The sequence below is a fragment of the Melopsittacus undulatus genome, chromosome 10, assembly GCF_012275295.1.
Source record: "Melopsittacus undulatus isolate bMelUnd1 chromosome 10, bMelUnd1.mat.Z, whole genome shotgun sequence".
Lineage (NCBI taxonomy): Eukaryota > Metazoa > Chordata > Aves > Psittaciformes > Psittaculidae > Melopsittacus > Melopsittacus undulatus.
Genome location: NC_047536.1, coordinates 26,035,434 through 26,055,524, shown reverse-complemented (window position 1 = coordinate 26,055,524; position 20,091 = coordinate 26,035,434). Strand labels below are relative to the sequence as shown.

General features: G+C 43.2%; 1 protein-coding gene across 2 annotated transcripts in view; it reads right to left on the bottom strand.

Annotated features, from left to right (window-relative positions):
• Positions 1-1,736: 1,736 nt before the first annotated feature.
• BMP7 (bone morphogenetic protein 7) overlaps positions 1,737-20,091 on the bottom strand; it is a 46,880-nt gene continuing 28,525 nt past the window's right edge. Inside the window, exons 3-7 of one of the 2 annotated variants that reach the window (XM_005147599.3) lie at positions 13,112-13,260; positions 8,332-8,529; positions 6,516-6,592; positions 5,806-5,916; positions 1,737-4,569 (exon numbers count right to left, since the gene is read on the bottom strand). In XM_005147599.3, coding sequence (XP_005147656.2) covers positions 4,420-4,569; positions 5,806-5,916; positions 6,516-6,592; positions 8,332-8,529; positions 13,112-13,260 — 685 coding nt within the window. In that variant the 3' untranslated portion in view covers positions 1,737-4,419. Of the gene's footprint in view, positions 4,570-5,805; positions 5,917-6,515; positions 6,596-8,331; positions 8,530-13,111; positions 13,261-20,091 lie in introns of both variants that reach the window. The other variant, XM_034067044.1, reaches the window with a different exon arrangement.

Genomic DNA, 20,091 nt, shown 5'->3' with positions numbered 1-20,091 from the left:
ACAGAGAATAATGTGTTTGTGGCGGCAGTGGAAGTCAGCAAGAAAGGTATTTGGAAGGAAATAGATGGAGGACGCAAATTCAGACCTCAAAAGATGAGTCTTTTTGGTTTGACTTACCCAGAAAGTGTCTGCTCCCATTGCCTGCAGAGCTGACGGGATTGAATAGAGCAGCAGATGAAATCCCGCAGTCCTTGGCAATGCTGCTGAGCTGTGCTTGTGTGAGCTCCACTCTCCCTCTCTGGTTTAGGCTTTACAGCTGACACTTCCATAAAAATCAGGAATCTTAAAATTACACTAAGGCTTACTTAAATCATTATCTTTTTATTATATAAACATTGGCAGTAATGGAGGCAGCTTCCTGCATAGGGACAAAAGGGTTGTCAGTACTGGAACAATTCTGAAACGGCTCAATTAAGCAAGCATAACATCCTCAAAGTTTGGCCTGAAAAGAAGCTAAAATAACTGATCTATAAAGTGTTTTAAATGTGCTTTAAAATGTCATTACTGAGATAAATCTAACCATTTTGAAGCTGGTTCGCTAGTTTTATGGCCCTGCCAGTTTATGGCAGCATACGTATTCGCGTCAAGAATTCCTCTTCCAGAACAGTAGATGAGGACACAAAGCCACAGTAGCAGTGCGGAATGAGGGGAGGCTGCAATCAGCTTGGGAACGAAGTTCTGGCTCCCATGCTGGGAAAGCTGCTCCAAAGCATATCCAGCAAGTTGTGTGTTTGTGGCAGAGCTGGAAACCAACCGGTATTTCATGCTATAAGGTTAGATGTGTTGAAGTTAGTGGTGAAGTTTCTGTTGGCTGCAAGGCTGGCACTGTAAATCTGGGTGATTGCTTTTAAATGTGATTTTCCTTCCCTTGCTGGAACCACCTCAGACTTACACTGGGTCTAAATGCAGAGAATTGGGACCATACTGAGAAATAGCAGAGGGTCCTCCTTGTAGAATTAGTTTAGACATACAAAAGCTAAGTAGGCATCAGTTTAGGTCAGTAAAAGCCTTTCCACTGATGCTTTGCTGAATTCTGTGCATGAAGCAAATTTACTTATGAATTTGTAATTGTTTGTGAAAGATGGTAGTTTAACTCCAAAATGCTGATGATTTAAGCCTCTGGATCAGCAAATACATCTGCATAAACTGGCACAACTCTGCTCACAGTTCAAAGTAAACAAGAACCCCAAAATTGCTGTTATGCCCTGAAGATAGAATGTTTAGTTAATATGGGGATTTAGACCATTATTTTTTTCAGCTGCCTCCATAGCAATGCAGTGTGGTATCCACAGTAGGAAACCTCATGCCAGCAGCATCTCTGAAATATGCTAAAACAATCTAAATCACAAAATGTCAGCTTCTTGGCTGATGTTCCTTTGGAGTTTCTTTCTTCCTTTCTTGTGCCTCTATAATTTTATTGGGATGACTACATCTCTGAACTATGTTAGCAGTAAACAGAACTAATTTACCCCCTGCTTCTTTGAAACAGCTGCTGACAGCTGCACTATAATTCAATCGTGGATCTTTGCAGTGCAGACTGCAAAACATATTCATATTTTTTTGTGCTCTTCCCTCTCTGTTGTATTTGGACTGAAGGAGTCGCACCAAATAGCCACATATGCTGGTTTTGCCCATACATAGAGACTGATCTACATGAAAACAGAGGCTCAAGATCAAATACTGCCCAGCCAAGAAGCATTTTTGGATATAGGAATAACCACGCAGATACACAATGCTGTTGGGATATCTTTTGTAAAGTTGCAATGATTTATTTTACTAGTTTGTACAAAAGGCTTCTGACAACTGCTCTATGAAAAGAACCAGAAATGTGTATGCATTTTTGCCAACTGTTAATAAATATCTTCTTAAATAAGGAAACAAATGTGTTTACGAACCGAGATTCATTTTTCCTGGATGTGATTGAAAAGGAATTCGGAGATGGAAATAAATAATTCTTCTTCCGCTTGTGACAACTATTTACATAAAAATGTACAAACAGTGAAGCTGATGTTGAGCCTAGCAACAGAAATCCTGTTATTATGCTTAAAAACAAAAACCAAAACAGAAACAATCCCCACATAATATTTAATATATGAATCCTATACAGCAAGATACCGTGGTCCAAGTTAAAAATGCAATACACCAATGCAGTGACCACCAACACTGAAACACCCGCAAGAAAAACTAATCCTTGACTACTAAATATTGGAAGTTTAAGCATGATTAGCTTTTAACTTTCTATGCAGCACCTTAACTTCCTTTAGAAGGTTTACAGAAGCACTGGTGTATATACGTATACAATGTCAAAAGACGCTTCCAATCTGTGTGATTTCAGTACCTCACTCTAAATAAGAGATGCACCAAGGCAGTTTTGGCTGTTTATTGTATATGGTCTTGCTTGCATGCTCCAGGGAGAGATGGCCTTTTGGCTCCTTCATCTGTTGTCCTCCCATTTGGCTGTCTGTAACTATTGCTCAAAGTCCCACGTTGGGAGAGTTGGGAAGTTTGCTGGAATTGTGTTTGCAGAGTGCGCATCCCACAGCCAGGCTGGTCCTGCAGATGTTTGAGTCACCCAGGTTGGAAGCTGGGCATATCTGGCAATGTGACAACTGCTCACCAAGGCCCTGGTCCAAAACCTACCAATGTCTTGGAGAGAATTCCACTTCCTCATGAGCCTAATCCTGCTACTGAGAAAACTGCTGGGAAAACACCAACTGTCTTACATGAGATTAGACCATCAGAAACAAGTTTCCAAATTATTTCATAGATAGTAATTTTTTTCCTTCCTTTGGTTATTCTTTTTAAAGTGAGGCATCTGGTCTGGATTTGATCTGTGACTTAAAGGAAGAAGAACAGTGAGTGATTTCTAGAATTGGGTGGTTGCATTCATTTATCTTCTCTAACTCTCCTCCAAGGCAAGACATGGAGCCAAGTTCCTGCTGCAGCTGCACTGCCCTGTCCACTCACTGAACAGAGAGAACCATCTCCAGGCATTTATTGTGTTCTGGACCCATCTGTTGGAGGTTTAGGTTTTTGAAGCTTGGAGATTTAGAGCTGGTGTTTTATTGGTTAGAATTTTCATCTCTCTGTGACGTTTATCCCAGTCCTACTTTTGTGATGGCAGCACATGCCAAGTGGTGAATTGGTTTGTGATTGGTTACTGCTACCTTGTGTTCTTCTTCACAATGACTTTAACTGAGTATTAATTACCTACGTGTGATGTTTGTGTAACCTGTGACTTTAAAAGAAGGAAAAAGAAAAGCCTTGAGGGGATGTTTTCATGCTCCTTGTTCCAGCTCTGTGCGGCTCTTGAAAGGGATTTAGTTGGTTTTTTTTTTTAAGGTGAAGCCCATAACAGAGCAGGGGGTTTATCGTAACCACTGACTCTGGAAGCCAGGTTTCCTAGCTGCTTCCCAGCTGAGCCTGTGTGCTGCTGGCTCTACAGCCCAGCTCATGGCACCTTCTGCACTTGAGCCTCCATGCCTTTGAAAAAGCATTACAATTTGTTCTGTCAGTGAAGTCAGTTTCAGTTACGAACAGGAGCAGGACCTTTAGCTGGCTCACACAACTCCCCAGCTGCTCAGGATAACCCAGCAGAACGTTAGGTATAACCCCTGTTTCTTAACATTCTGCTGCTCTCCTGTTTCAAGTTCATAGCAAATCCAAATTCTTTCTGGTTGCTAGAGGAAATTTCCTTCCCTGTTGACAAAAAGAAAAGTATACCCCAAAAGTCTTGCTCTTTGGAATGATTTTGTTCAGTTCTTTTGATTGCCAATTAGAAAATTGTCTTTTTTTCTTAGACTGATCTGGCTTTGAATTTGCATCAATCCAGATACAGCTTTTGCTGCTATAGTTTAAAATTGGCAGTTGCATGTAATTAATCTTTGGTTTTGCTTATGAAATTGAAGCAAACAGGGGGATGGAAGTAATAATTCTCTAACAAAATACCTGTTCACTCCAGGTATATTTTGTTCACTTATTTTATTGCAAACTGTGTTACAGGAACTACACACGCTTATTAGTCACAGCACATTCTCACCTTGGATAGATTATTGTGTTTTAACTTGCAATCAGCACTGGTGAGTTTGCAATCTTCAGAAAGACTCATTTGCAGAAGTATGTCCTGCAGGATCCAATTTTGTAGGCAGATTTGGTTTTAAATGGTTTCTCTGGCTTGTTTCAGTTTACAAGCTCATTGTCTGTAATAAACTCAAACAAAATGTGTTCAAATGCCACTTAAGATCCAGAAACCGTTCCATTGTCTGAACTTTCAGAAGCCTGGTCCTAAAAACTGTTTGGGATTTTTATAAACCCATTGCTGGAGTGCTAACCTTTTCCCCTCCCCCACACAGGCATACAAAACCACTCTTTACAAATACTTTTTTGTTTCCTTTTTTCCTGTTTTTCTTTCCTACAAATCTAATGACAGCCACAGGCTCGCACCACCATGTTCCTGTATTTTTTTAAGATAACATTGGAGCTGTCATCGAAATAGAGCACGGAGATGGCATTGAGTTGTGTAGGAGCACAGCAGGGTTTCGGCACAGTCTCCGGGTTTATAAAGTGAACCTGGGGAAAGAAAGTAGAGGCACGTTAAGATTTACTTTTCCCCTCTCTTCCCTTATGGTTCTCTTTCTCAGGCATCCTTCTGTGTCCCATGCACTCAGGCATGTTTTGAACACCTGGCTTTGTGTACAAACATCTCGAGATGTTCCCTGTGTGCTGGGAGGCTGACGCACGCACCCAAGTCAGATCTAGTTGGAAATCTTTCAGTTGGGCAGGTTTTCATTAGAGAATTCCCATTTGTCAGAGCTCTGCAGAACTGCACCAGTTCCGATAAACTCTCCAGGACACGTGAGTGAGGCTTTGTGACAAATCCCATCAGCCCCAGGCAGCGGTCCCTGTGGCTGGGGACAAGGGCTCTGGGTGCCCTGTGCTCCCTGCTGTAGGATCTCTGAGGAGAGGCTGGGGGGAAGCAAATAAAACCATTCTACCAGGAAAAAAACATAGATATTTCTTCTTTTGGGAAACCAGAAGCATCTACATTTCCTATTACTTTTTGCAGTGTTGTCCTTAGACAAGCACAGGACATGGGGTGTAGATGAGGAGATACAGTGAGCCTCCTTGAGCCCTGCAGATGTGTGCCAGTGACCCAAGCTGGGTAGGGCAGGGTGTCCAGGCTGGTCAGCTGGGGGTGCTGCATAGCCAGAGTACTTGGGACCAGCGTGTATCTTGTAGCCCAAGCTGAGAGCTGTGGTGTGCTGGCTTTGGTGACACAGCTGGGGCTGGGTGACCCCCCTGAGCACAGGCACTGTGTCATGAGATCACGCCAGCTCAGGGCTCCCATCTGGACATCCTTGCACAATTTCATAAAACAAATACACCCACAGAGCAGCTGGGCTGTGTAATTTTGGGATTCACTGACCCCTTCTTCAATCTGCTCCCAAACCTGCTTTTGGCAGCAGCATTCAGTGGATCCTTACAGAGCTTTTCCAAGAGATGCTCACAATAGGTCTTGCATCCTTTTCCCGTGCAGTAGGACTATACCATTAAGAGGTCTATCATAGGGCCCTTTTAAACCAGAGTGAGCACGTCAATGCTTGCAGCAAAGACAGGGTAATTCCTAGCCAACTATTAATTCAGGCCACTTGGCGAGACATGTTGAGCCAAATGCTGCAGGCATCTTAGTGAGCTAATGCAAACCTTCCTTCTCTTGGTAGCGTAGAGATTTCTTTTGTGTATAAACTTATTTCTGAGTAGCACCTATCAGATACAACTCTGCACCAGGGGCTACAGTGCACCTACCAGTGTCTGTACAATGGCATGATTTGTAGCATTCATGTATGAATTCAGCGGGAAAGCACATTCTCCTTCACAGTAATACGCAGCATAGCCCTCCGGAGCGATGATCCAGTCCTTGGTGAAATTGAAGATGTTAGATTGTGAAGACAGAAACAGTGTGCAGTGAAACAGAAGTAAAACAGCACACAAACCTATCTGCTCATATATCTACATACAATTACAGTGACTGGTAAAATAAAAACCTGGTACATTGGCCTTTCAAAAAAAGCAGGTGGATTTCTGAAGGGATGTATCCCACTTCACAGATGTGTCCATAGAGCAGCTAAACTTCAGGATTTAGTTGCTTCAGCAGTGTCCTCCTGGCTGACCACATGGATCACTTCACTCATCACTGAAATGCAGGTACAGGCTTTCAGACACTAAAATGTCTTTAACCAGGTCTAAAAGAACTGCTAGGTTAAACTGGAGGGCCCTGTGTGTTCAACACTGACAGATGTTCAGGGCCACAGTTTCTCAAAAGGACTGAAGTGTGTTGAGATTCCAGCCAGTCTCACTCTATAAATATTTGTATACCCTAACTTTGCAGGTGCACTTCTTAAGCATGCTAAAGGCAATGCACCATTTCTTCCCTCAGGGCTGGAGCTCTCACTATTGAAGCTCTAACTGATGTGCAAAGGCACCCAGCTCCCACCCCGATCACACACAGCCCTTACCTGCCACCCTAGGTCCCTGAAGCTGACATAGAGCTCGTGTTTCTTGCAGGCTTGTCGCTGGTCGCTGCTGCTGTTCTCTGCTTGGGGAGAATGGGTGGCTGTGAGCCTGGGCTGCCCCAGCACCCACAGCCCTCAGCAGAACCCTGCCAGGGAGTGAGGCACCACTGCTCGGCTGATGCACATGTGGTTTGCTTCTTTCTTTAACGTTGTTGGTTTTACTCACACAGTAATGGCTTGATTCAGTAGCAGTGAACGTAGGAAATATCCCTCTGACTTCCTGTGCAAAGCCAAAAATGGCTTGGGAAAATAGCTTTTATTTTATTTTTTTGCCTTTTTATCCTTTCTGGGAGTTCTCTGACCTCATAGCAAAGAGCAGCTGATTATTGCCTACTATATAAACAGAGAAGCTATGAGAGGAGCAATAAGGAAAGTCACCCTTTATCTATTTCCTAAATTCCTGTCATTGAATCACCTGTGTTACTGGTGATAGCTGCACCTTCAGGTCTACAAAACCAACATGACATTAAGATAACATGAAGTCTGTTCTTCTGTCTAGTGCAGTGGGATCCAGATTACAAATGGGTGACAGCCTAACCAAAGACTAAAGCATGGGTCTGAGTCGTGGATCTGAACAACCACAGCTATTGTGTGGACATGTAGCTGGAGATCCAAGCAGAAGTACTGGAAATGCTTCTTCCACTCTTGTTGGAAACTAACTCAATGTGGGGTCCCCAAGCTCGAAGCAGGACACTTGTCATGGGACTTTTTAACCTACTTGTAGAAACCAGGAAGTCTTTTGTCCACTTTAAAAATTGTATTGATACAGAAAATGGGTGATAAAAGTGCATGCTTAAACTTCAGACCATTTATGCTTGGGGAACTGCAAGACCCAGAGCTTGGAAACGTAAGGGATGGAAAACCAGTTTAAGAAACTCTTTGATTTCAGGTGAGAGGTGCAGAAAAGCTGACATCTGGGCAGGTCAGAGAAGGGTTATCTATTGCCAGGGCTGCAAGAAAATGCTGTTAGTTCTAGGATGGGAATGGACTGACTAAATATAGGGAAGCTGCAACAAAACTGATGGGACAGAGTTCTCCCGTAGCCTTGCAGTTAACCCCAAGCAACCCAAGGCAAAGGTGAGTCACATAAGGTGATATTGTGCCCTGTGTTGTCCTCTTCCTTCCACCTCTTGCAAGCTTTCTTTCCATTCAGTGAAGCACTCAGAGGAATAGAGCTGGAATTTGTTACTGCCCTCAGCAGTGCCAGCCCTGTGCTGTGGTTCCTGCTGAGAAGATCACCAAGGGCCCATTATTCTGAGGTATCTCATAATTAAGCCACATTTCTATTTCAAATGCCTGATGGAGTTTTCTTCCATATTAGGATTCCCCCCCAGAATAGCTGCGGTTATCCTGAGCAACCAATGGGGCTTTCTCTTCATGCAAAAGTTTTGGGGCTACTAAAATTTTGAAGGCTAAACTTAAAATCACAAACTTAAAAAATCGACAGCATTTTGATTCAGATTCATTGAAACACCTTATTTTGATCACCTACTCATTGCTTCAGTGTAATTATCTTACATTTCAGAATGAGAATCTATTTCACGTGGGAGAAAAGGAGACTTTCTGGTTAGGTGCCTTTTTAAAAACTACCTGATTAAGAAATCTCTCAGTTTAACATTGTTTCAAAGAAATATTATTTTTCTATTTTTTTGCAATAATCCCTAATCCAAGTAGTTTCAAACCTGCAGCTGAACACTAGCGGTAGATCAGAGAAATAACAAACAAATCATTGTAACAGACATAACAACCTGTGCTGTACCTGCAATGTTTGACACCCGGAAAGCTTCCTGGTTCTTTGGTGGTTTTGATCGATTCTGGCTCCTTTGCTTCCCTCCTGTGGAGCGAATACTGCGGAGATGGACCTCAGTGGCTTTGAAGAAGGCTACTGTGAATGGCTGCTTGTTCTGTGGGCCATGCCTTCCAATAAGACCCGCCAGTTTGGGATTGATGCTTTGCCCTTAATAACAGAATGGAGTGATATGAGAGTCTGCAGTAACTTTTCATTTTGAGCAGACATAGGAAGGGTAGCAAGGAGAAGAGCTGCTGTCTGATTCGTAAAGGTGATTCCCAAGCATATGACAACCCACAAAGGGCCTGGACTGGATCGGCAAAGTGACAAAAGCAGCTGAGCACAGCTAACTTCATTTTATATCTCCATGTAAAAGTTACATAAAATAGTCCTACATATAATTATTTTACCCTAAATCCACTTAGCATTAACTTTTCCTGCATTCTTTAGAGGGGTTTCTTTAAGTTCACCAACCCATAATTTGAAGTGATCCTATAAAAGGAGCCATAAACTCAGCCCATAGGAACACTAAATTCCCCCTGGAAGGTTATTAACTTAAAATAAAAATGCCTCTTTTAAAATGTTAACGGAGCTCCAGATACACTGCAGCTGAGAGAAACAAATACTTCAGATGTTTAGAGACATTTTGCTTATTGCTGTATCTCAGCACCACTGTACCTGATAATTGTGTTGCAAAGCCACTGATTGCTATTCATGTTTCCATCACCCTGGACTTTTACAGTAATTTGATTTTTGGTAAAAGATGATTAGGTGGTTTATCTGCAGAATGAAATCAATTCTTTACAAAATCTGCAAGGAGGGGGTGATGGCAGTGGGAAACTCAGTATTTCTCTCTGTTGCCTCCAAAGGCTGCCTGGGTGCTGTTGAGAAATGCAGGGGTGATATCCAGAATTATCTTGTTCCAAGTACTGCTGCTGAGTCAAAGTTATGTTAATGGCTTTTGTGATCCTTTTGCTGAGGACAGAGCTGGGCCTTGTCAGCCATAAAACAAATATGCCAAAGGAGAGCTGGTTCTTTCCTAGAGAAGCCCTGAAAGGCAGCCTGGCCAGGAAAAGCAGGCAAGGGCTGTACAGACTCCTGATAAAAAAAGTCCTTATTTTACCTGTTTCTCACTACTATGTGAAAAGAAGCTAATAACCTGCAGTATTTCTAGGTAATATTCTGTAACTGCTGGTTTTAAGATGAGTAAATTCCAAGGCTTATTTATAAAGTAGCATCTTTATAGGAGTGTTTCCATCTTTGTTCTTGTATGTGGTTAAAAGATTGGTAAGTGTGACAGACCCAGGAAAAGGGAGCTGTGGTCAAAGCTCAAGGCCAAGAAATGAACTGGGCTTGGCTGAAGTCCTTTCTACAAGTGTGCATGCAGCCCAGTGAGCAAGTCCCAAGCTGCAGCACATGGGATGCGTGGAGAGGACTGTCTCAAGAGGTGTTTTAATGGGAGCTTGGCAGCAGGACAAGTGCCCGGCATAGCCAGGCCTTGCAAACTAGATAAAGCAAAACTAATCTCAGGATGGGGCACCAGTTAAGCTTGGGCAAAAATAGCACATGTAAAAACCCATGTAGGCAGATTTATGTGTGGACATGTATCAACAACTTCACCTGCTGCTTAAGCTGCTTTAAGGAAGCTTGTCCAAACAGTTTTCATTTTAAACATTGGAGGTGGAGCCCACAGAGTGCTTAAGCAAGTAGCTGATGCTAAATAGGTAAGTAGTTCCACTTGTGCTCAGGCTTTGCCAGATCGAAGCCTTACTTCCTGAGAACAAGCTCAGTTGCAGGAGTTATTGCTCACTGAGTGCTGCTCCTTGGGCTTTTTCTTGCTGCTTCAAAGAAGCCTTTCTGCTTCCCAAAGCAGTGTGAATTAGCAAGTACATCTATGGCTGTGGTTTTTCTAGTGTAACTGATTTTACCTTTACCATGCCTCTGGGGAGTAGGGCAGCAGTATGGAGTGAAGGGACCTGGCATCTGACCAATTAATTTCTTGTGTAGCATCAACATGTCATGTTCAGGAGCAGTATGGTGGCAGTGTAATGCTCTGCATGCAAAGTAGCATATTTCTTTTTAATAAAGATGGGAAAAATCCACTTAAACTTTCCTATACATCCAGAAAAAAAAAGGTTAAACACAAGGACACATGTGTAGTCACCATGAGACGATGATAAACTTCTCCCAAAAGAACTAAAGATGTACTCTTGAACCAGAGGGCACAGCTTTATCTGCTTTTATGGAGCTGCTTTTTTAATCCTGTCAGACATAAGATCTTAAGTAACAAACTAAGTGAACCTCAGCAGGCAGGGGCTGTTCCTGGGTGCTGGGCTCAGAGCTCACTGAAGGTGACTGTCCTTTCACTTGCTGCTTGAGCTGATCCCCATTTTCTAAGAGTAAACAAATACCCTTTGATTCCAGCCTAGTTCTACTTGTTGATAGACTTAGTTGGCAAGATTATAAAGAAACCCAATGATCAGTTAATTTATTTTGTATCATTTCATCTGGACAGTGCTTGCAATGTCAGAATTTTTCTTAAATAGTCTGTATTGGCTTTGTGATTACAGATCTCTGTGCAATGACAGACACAAAAGTTGGGGTGGTTTTTTTACCTAATTCACTTCAAGCTCTGGGGATTGTCCATGTGTACAGTTTTGCATCAAAATCCTGCTTTGTCTGCAGCATGTGATTTTCATATGCAGTCCAGGTGTAAAAGCAGCTCTCAGACACACAGTTGGTCTAAATCCAAAGGGAAACTTGAGGAGCAAGGAAGGACACGTCCTTGCCATTCAAAAATAGAAAGAGAATGGTGCAGAAACGTGAGTGCAAAGGTGTGCTGACAAGGGACTTGGTTACAGAAGACAAGCACACAATTGGGTCTTCTATCTCTCTATTTACCTTTTAAACACTCTAGCTGGCTTTTCTAACTAATGGCAGGCTGATTAAAGTATTTTGTTAATTTGCTTTGAGAAAGCAGCAAGTTATTTTTCACAGGATTGAAATCACATACAAGCTCAGCTAGATTTCTCAGGAGTGCAGTAAAAATAATCAGATTCCTAATTTTCATTGAGTCAAATAACAGATGAGACTGAACCTGGGAGTTTATGTCTTTGAAAGCTTTCTCTGTGATAGATCTGGCTGTGTGCTTTTAAGGATCCACTTCTAATTGCTCCAGGAGAGCAGCCAGAGTTACTGTAAGTGTATGCAAAGTTGTAGCATTTCCTTGGATGCAGGATCCTGAAAAGTCTCTATAGAAATCTGTAACATATTCATAAATCAGCTGCCTTCCTCTTTAATGCTGAAAAACAGGGCTGACTTTTGCCGTAAGATCAGTAGGTGAGGATGGGGGAGGACAGAGTGATAAGGCTTTATCCCCAGAAAAGTGTGAGTGATCGTGTATCCATGGTGGTTAGAGATATTAAGCCTACTTTCAGCTATCATGTGGGTTCTGCGCTTGGGTCTTGATGGCTTCCCTATATATGAACCACAGCTGAGCAAATGTGCCATGATCATGGACATAACTTATGTGCTTCCGAGTATTTCATTTAGGAGACAAGCTAGAAACTAAAAATAAGGACAAGTGTTTGAAAACAGGTTAAGTTTGTCTTGGCTGTTAACTTGCAGGTCGAATTTGAATCTTTGAACAAAGATGGCAAAAGGCATCTGTCATTGGGGTGGCAACTAGTAACTTCGAAGGTGAAGCTCCTGCTTTGTGTCTGTGTTTGGGTTTCTGCATTCACTGATCACTCAGAAAGGGCAGGTTAAAACAAACCCTGAGCACTTCTCAGTGTGCAGGTCTCACATAAGTAAAATCACCTTCTGTGTAAATGACACTGTAGGGAGCCTGTTTCAAAACTGCTTTGCATGGTCCTTATGCAAAATACCACATACTGGAAAAGTTCAGTGTTGCATAAAACCCAACAGCATTTATGAATATTTGGAGGATAAAAACATGTCCGTAGATAACTACATTTGGAGTAGATACAATAGTTTTGAACTGGGTTTTATTTAATCTCTCCTGTAGGGCAGCCAGGCAGTTTCAGGTGGTCTCAGGTCCTGTGAAACCCCATAAGATCCAGGCTAACTTGGTTTCCTTGTACAAGTCTCCAAGTGAGCATTTTAAATTTAAGACAAACATGACTTTTTAGTTAAGACCTGGTTAGCAGAATTCCCTGCCTAATTCTAAACACATCCTTCCTGGAGATGTTTCAGAGCCAGAACTTCCCACCCAATCCCACACCTCACAGGTTTTTAACATCAGCACTCTGCAGACCCTGGAGTCTCAACCAGACGTGACTTTACTAGTTCTTTCTACTGCAAAGGAAATTAAAATGGTTGCTAGCAGTTTTCTGAATTTAAAAGGACTTTTGTGCCAATTAACACCAGTCTTTTACACCTTGGTTGTCTTTCTGCACATACCAAAGCTTATTCCTCTCTCCTCCACTGGACTGCACCACTTACAAATTAGCAGAGTATATATATGTACCTTGAAAGGGAGGTGTGCACGGCTAATACTGAAATGTCTGCAGGCAGGTTACCAATCTGTTACAGAATTTGAGTACATCCTTCATCTGAAATTTGTTGATGCATTATTTTGTTATAGTTACTATCTCCAGTTTAAGCAAGTTCAGGAAACACATGTTCAATAAATTCTATTCAAGAGTACTGAATGTTTAAGGCTTCCCTGGCTGGGAATCGTGTATCTGAAACAGAGACTCACTGATTGATGTTGGTGTCTGACACTCACCATCGATGCCTTCCACGGACAGCTGCAGGCCAAGGTTGTGTTGGGGATTCACCACCCAGTGATTACTGGTTGCAGTAATGTCAAACACCAGCCACCCTTCTTCTGCAGCCCAGATTGTCCGAGAATCAAGCAGGAACAAATCTGAATCCCTGAAAAACAGCAGTGTAATTCCCAGTTACCCTCGCTTTCCTCTGGAGAGTCTGTAGGCATCCACAAACATGCTTTAAGCCTTCTGGCGATAGGCAGATTCCACCAGAGCTGGGCTGGCACATTTTCCCATCTAATCACCTTCAGATGAAGCACTTCTCTTCCCTTCAAAAAAGGAGGATGAGTTGAAGCAGAGTTGAGGTGGTTTTGGGTTACTCTGCAGTTACAGTTAACCTTAGAGCTGCTGACGCAACTTCAGAACAAGCGCTTGCCAGGCACAGCTTCGCAAAATTATTGTTCGCATATGCAAACTTGGTAATTGGGCAGACAATGCTGCTCATTATCCTTTCCACACATCATTTCCTGACTTTTATGCATAATTGTAGCATTGGTGCAAGCCAGCTGGAACACTAGAGTGCATATATTAACATATGTAATGGCTTTTTTAATGTGTTCATCTGAGGTTACAGATAATGCATTGAGGCAATAACCCTCTGCGCCGTCATAGGACTGCATTACTTTGAGTGGCAATTTTCTTTCAATTCATTGCTTCATTTCCTTTAAAGGCCACTGCTAAGTTATTCTGGTTAAAGAACTAATCATAGAATCATAGAATAGTTAGGGTTGGAAAGGACCTTAAGATCATCCAGTTCCAACCCCCCTGCCATGAGCAGGGACACCTCACACTAAACCATATCACCCAAGGCTTCATCCAACCTGGTCTTGAACACTGCCAGCGATGGAGCATTCACAACCTCCCTGGGCCACCCATTCCAGTACCTCACCACCCTAACAGTAAAATGAGAATGATCCAAAATAAGAGAGGAATTCACATATTTGAAAAGGGTGAAATCAGTCTGGATTTACCAAACACCACCTGGCAGAGCTCTGTAAAATGAAAATCTGAGAAAGCACAGGTTCTGCAAAGGAAGAAAACTTCCTTTATCAGAAATTAAGAAAGACCTAGAACTTGGATGAAAAAAATTGGATACTGGTGCAGTTGCCGTATAAAAAAAATGACTTTACAAGAAGAACAAAGAAACACGATGGAAGTGTCTAGACAAGTCCCGTAAGAGCTGCTTTTGTACTGACAGCGCACAAACATGATAACTTGTTTAAGTGTAATTATATCCTTTTGAATGAAGAACTCTCCTCGGAAAACCCTTTAATCATGTCCTCAAAGCTTAAAGAAGGCCTTATTAATTTTGTCACTATTGATTTGTCAATGGAAATAGATATATTTAACTTCGTTTACACAATGCCTCTTGTTTGAACAAAATATCAAGTAATCAAAAATGAATGTGAGAAGCGCTGTCAGCATAGAGGCTTTTGTCTTGTAGCTTTTAGTGATTCTCTGCCCTGCGAGATACCGAGAAATTAAAGGCTTTTGTCCCACACAGCTGACTCAAAACAGAAATGGAGTTTTATTGCAATGTTTTTTACTATCTAGCTTCCCTTTCAACCTTAGTGGCCCAGAGCATGTAAGAGATGATGTCTTTCCTCCGTGAACTAATAGATGCCACTGCCTCTGGCTTTGCAATGGCTTACATGAAATGAAACTTCTGAAATCAGAAGAGCTTGGGGAGCACATCATCCAGGGTGCATTAAGAGAAGTATTCTGCCATTTCCTCACCAATGCACCATACCTGTGGATGCCACACAGCTGGATATGTAGATAGAGCAAATGCTGCTGAGGATGCAATTAATGTTACATGTGGCAGCCTGAGGGAAAGCACTGGCTTTCTGTCAGCTGTTTCACAAAGAGGAGGCAAGGTCTGATGCTTGCAAGATATGTTTTGCAGATACAGGATTATAATGACTGTGATTTCTCCTTTCACCCAGTATGTCCCTACCATGGAGGAAGGCATGGGAGGAAAGGCCGTTTTGTTTTCTTTTAAGCAGAGTTTGGGTTTATGGGAAAAGCCCCACATCAGAATGGAACATGCAGCAACTCTTTCTTGTGTATGGTGAGTATTTCAGTAGAAGTTTGGGCAGCTGTAGTGGAAGGCTCAGGAAGGGGCTGTGGTGCAGCAATGGAGAGGTTCAATCCATCTGCTGCCTGGAGCTCAGTCAGCTTTGCTGGGTGCACCTAGGACAGCTGAGGACGGATAACCCCCTCCCTCCACACAGACATCAGCTACAAGAACATAAGATGCTTGAACTCTAAGCGGGGGACAAATTTCCTGGGGTTTCATCCCCACCCAGAAGCAATGGCCCTGTTCCCACAGTGCATGAGACAGCCGCATGGACACCTCCCATCTTTCCCTGTTTACAACACGCTGAACAAAACGCATCCCAGAGGAGCCAGGGACGAGGGAGTAGTACGGATTGGCCCGTTCCAATGGCTGAGTCCAAGTTTCCAGAAGTAAAGAGTTTTTATATTCGCATACTGCATCATTTAAGCATGGCCCCTGACTGGAACTCATGATTCACACAAGGTTTAGTTCACAGGGACTTGGCTCGCTTGGTTCTTCTCGCTTGTAGTTTGCAGGTTGAAGATAATAGCAATAATGATAACTTTATTTTTTTGGGTTTAGCTACTGCTCAGATGCAGCATTATTACTCAGAAAAACCAGCCTTTAAGCTTCCCATGCTGACATGATGCAATCAGGGTAACCAGACAACATGAGGCATCAAGTACCAGGGTGAGTCAGTCTGGGAAATTGTATAATACGTTTGTTTTCCTGTAGTTACAGCAATGTGCAAACAATAAGCCTGGAGGGGAAGCTTGAAGTGAGAGAGATCAAAGGGACCCACTAAAGGGAAATGTCCTTCCCACACACACTTGGAACATTTGGACCCAAAAAGGCCACATGTCAGATGCTCTCTCGAGAAGTTCAAGCACTCCTGGATTAGCACTTTCCACTCTGGCCCACCAGCAGTGGCCAGGAATAGGATGCAGAACCTGACTGGAGCTGCAAGCAGAGGCTCCTGAGATTGTGGTGCCTGTTCCAATGAAAAGAAACCTCCTGTTCTTTTAAAAAGAACAACCTCTACGTAAGCAAAATGCGCTCCTCTCCAAAGACTTATGGCAAACAATGTTAAATCACTACCTAATAGACAGCAAGCCCTCTAGACATCATTGTTAGACAAGACAAAAATGGCAGAGAAATGTTACTCTACTTAGACTTCAAATGTGTTCTGAGTTTCCATCTAATAACTTGTCATACAGGATAGTGCTAGTTAAGTCTAATGTGGCTGGTTTGGGTTTTAGCTTTGAGATGAAGATCTGAGCACAAAGGGAAGAGGTTTCTAGTGCACATTGCACTCGCTGGTCCCTTACCTAACAACTGTGTGCATATTCAGAATGTTCTTGGAGGGACTCAGTAATGGCTCTGGAACCAGGAGGCAGAAAAGCCCTTTGGTTCCTTGGCCGTGCATTCAATCCCTTCATTTGAGAACTTCAGAGCACATGAGGAACTATATCGAACTGCTTACCAGATCAAGAGATAGCAAAATGCATGAGATCCTCATTTTACAGAAAATTAAGCTGGGACATGGAAATGTTAATGTTGAGATTGGAGTTACATAAATTATGAAGTCTGAATCCAGACTACAAGTGTGTTTTGTTGAGACCACATCAAAATGGCTCAGTGCTCAAAGTACCGACATCAGCGCGAGTGTCAAAGCTTTCAGCAATAATAAAAGCTCAGGGCTTTCAGCTCAGTTTTCTCTGGCTATCAATGGAGCCTAAGATGAGGACAGGAGGTTAGCACTTGTCTACCAATAGCTCTGGTAGTGTCTGGCACTGGATACCGGAAAGGAGAATCACCTCCACTAGAAAGCGCACAAAAATTTGTCTACAGATCATGTAACTGCTCTGTGGTCTGTGAATCTGCCCTAGAGAACTCATTTTCTAGACTGAAAGGTGAGTAAGAAGTGCTGCAGTGAGGGTGGTTGTGGACTATGCATGCATGTCTGGAGCTATGGAAGTGGAAGGGCTTAAGCTACTGAAAGAGCCATGGAGGGCTGATGGCATGAGTGGAGCAAGAAAAGGAATCACAGGTGATTAGTGGAAGAGAGAAAGACTGGAATGTGAGGATGAGTGGAAAAAGAAGGCGAAACAAAATGCAGAAAAGGCAAGTAAAAGTACCCTGAAAGGAAACAGTGAGGAAGAGAGTTGCCATGTTGCAATGTGATAATTCTAAAGTAAGTGAAAGGATGAACAACCATGAAGCATGGGCTCTTTGCATTTTACTGGGTATTTTTCTTCAGCCTCTAGGATATACTTTATTTTAAAACCATAAACACTAGAAACATATCTAAAAATAAGTGCAGCATCTCCCCTATCAGCTGCCTTGACAAGCTGGGGTACAAGGAAGATCATGGAAGAGAGACTTGGTGGAAATACAAGTTGGCAGCTCTTCAGTAGCAAGAGAGAACAGGAGATGAAACTCTGCATTTATAAACCTATGAGGTTATGCCCTAGAGTAGTCTTCTTACCAAACAGCCCCTAGTTTTGCGTCTGTGTTCTTCACTCACTTCCCATCCACCTCATCAGCTCTGTTATTTCAAGTTGCTGTTTGACAAGTGGTAGTAAACACTAATGAGCATTTCCAAGTGGGATAAAACTAAATGGGATGGACAGGCAGCGGCAGCAGCAAAGGTGACTGTAGCTTTCATTACACTGCAAGACAAGCTGATTTCTGTGGTGTGCTGGCACTCTGGGTTGAGAGCAGAGCTGGAGCCCTGGCTGTGTCCTGGAGCAGCCAGCCCAGGGTCACTGCCAGCAGGTCCTGCAAGTCCCCTGTAATCCCCAAATTCAGGTACTGTGCCAGCCCAAAGAGCACACCGAAGCTGCCCAGCAGCTGCACTGCTCTAATCCCTACCTGCTAGATTGAGGAATTACAGATTTAATGGTATTTCAAACAATAACCATATTGTGATAACTTGCAACAGCCTTCGAATGGCTTTACAGATCAACCCTCCTGCTTCTGTTTTAAGTGGGAAACCCAAGGCACGGGTATGTTAGATGTCTTATTGATTTGACATATAAACCACAGCCAGTAAACCAGGGGCACAATCCTGTTTTCTTGATTGGTGTTCTAACCCTAGAGGGGCCGTCTGGGTGCAAGACAGCAAGTTTACTGAGAGGCAGCCCAGCGGCAGAGTTGGCACGGGGGAATAGGGGCAATTCACATCCAGGTTTGAGCAGGTGGAGGGAGGAGAAGGCAGAAAGGGCATCCTGGGAGGGTGAGAGGAGATGCAGAGTTAGAAGACATCTGTTTGGATCAGAAAGCCGCAGTGTCCAGGTTCCAGCTCGCTTGGTGTCATTGCTCAAAGCCGGCTGCAGCTGTCCAAAGACAACCTTAGGAAAATATTTTTCAGACTTTCCTACTTTGAGAGGGCCCCAGGATCTCCCTGGGCCTCTCCCTGGCACGTTTGCAACACCCTCAGTACACAGACCTGGTGCAGCCCTCCTCCCACACCTTCCCTTCCCTGCCTGGGATCCCACTTATCCTTCCCTCTCCCTCCCTGCTGACAAAAGCCTTCCCCATGCACACAGGAGGAGCCACCAGCCAGGCACAGCCTGGAGTCTCCTCCAGGTGAAGAGATAGCCAGAGCAGGAATAGAGTTTGCTGGATTCCAGGGAGTGGTCTGAAAATTGGCTGTGCTGGTGCTGAAACAGATCTCTGAGTTTTGGTGAATCTTGGGAGAAATTACATTCACTGTAAAATTTCACCAGACTCTTAATTCTGGTGTTCCCTTTCATAGGTAGTGTTTGAGAAGGGTAAGATCTAGGCTTCAAAGACTGATTAAGAGTGGCAATGGGAGTTTGTTACAGAAAGACGCAACATGTTTCCTAAATATGAAGCCTCTTGTAAAAGCAGTGCTGAGAGAAATGAGGTTATATACATCTCTCTGACACTTTATATCCAGCTGTTTCTATTCAGCATTGAATTGCTGTTCATTAGTGCATCACTTAGCTGAGCAAGAGCCCACTGGAGTATGCAAAATGCCTCCTGCAGCTACTCAAGTGCCTGTGAAGAGTTGTGCCTTGCTAAGTGAGTTCAAGATTTGTTGGAGGTTTTGCAGGCTGTAGTGGCTTTTAGGAATGGTCTGAAAGGGATAACTAGATGCAGCTCTGTTCTTAAAGAACTAAAGTTCCCTACTTGCTAAGAGCTGAGCTCAGTCATCAACTGACTTGCATAGAAGTCACCATAAAAATAAAAATCAAAGCTATTGTCAGCACCTTTCTAGATGGTGTCAGTACTTGCAGGTACTGTCATGGTGCTGGGCCGCAACATTAAAACAAACTGTGCCCTTCTTTGCAGCACCATCCCTGGAAAGATCACTCTGGTACTTAAAAAAGCTCCGAAAGAGTGGGACATCTGCTTCACGGGCTGGGTGGGCCTAAGCCTTCGTTACTAGAATTACATGTTTCAACCCACAACATGGAAACAGACTCCAATCAATGGGAAAAGGGGGTCTGGAAAGGGCTTAGGTTTGATCTGGGTGCAGAAGTGGTGTAGTCTGAAGCACAAACTAAAGCGTTCCAGCTGCAAGTCCAACCCAGGAATGCATCATGCAAGATCTTATTTTTCTGTAGGGCTGGTAACATGAGCATTCAAACCATCCACTGCCTTTGAAGCCTGTGAAATCCATAATGGCCATAAAGTGAACATGTAGCAACTACATTTCAATTACCAAAGGCTGGTCAAGTACCTGGCTTTATTCTCCCAGTAACAGAACTCCCATCAACTTCAAAGGGGTTGGGATTTACTCCACAGTGCAAGTGCTGGGTCCAATGAAATCGGAGATGTAACTCTGGGCCAAGGAATTTTAGCTTCTAAAGGTGCAGACAGATGGGCAGGATGGAGCTGCATGTTGAG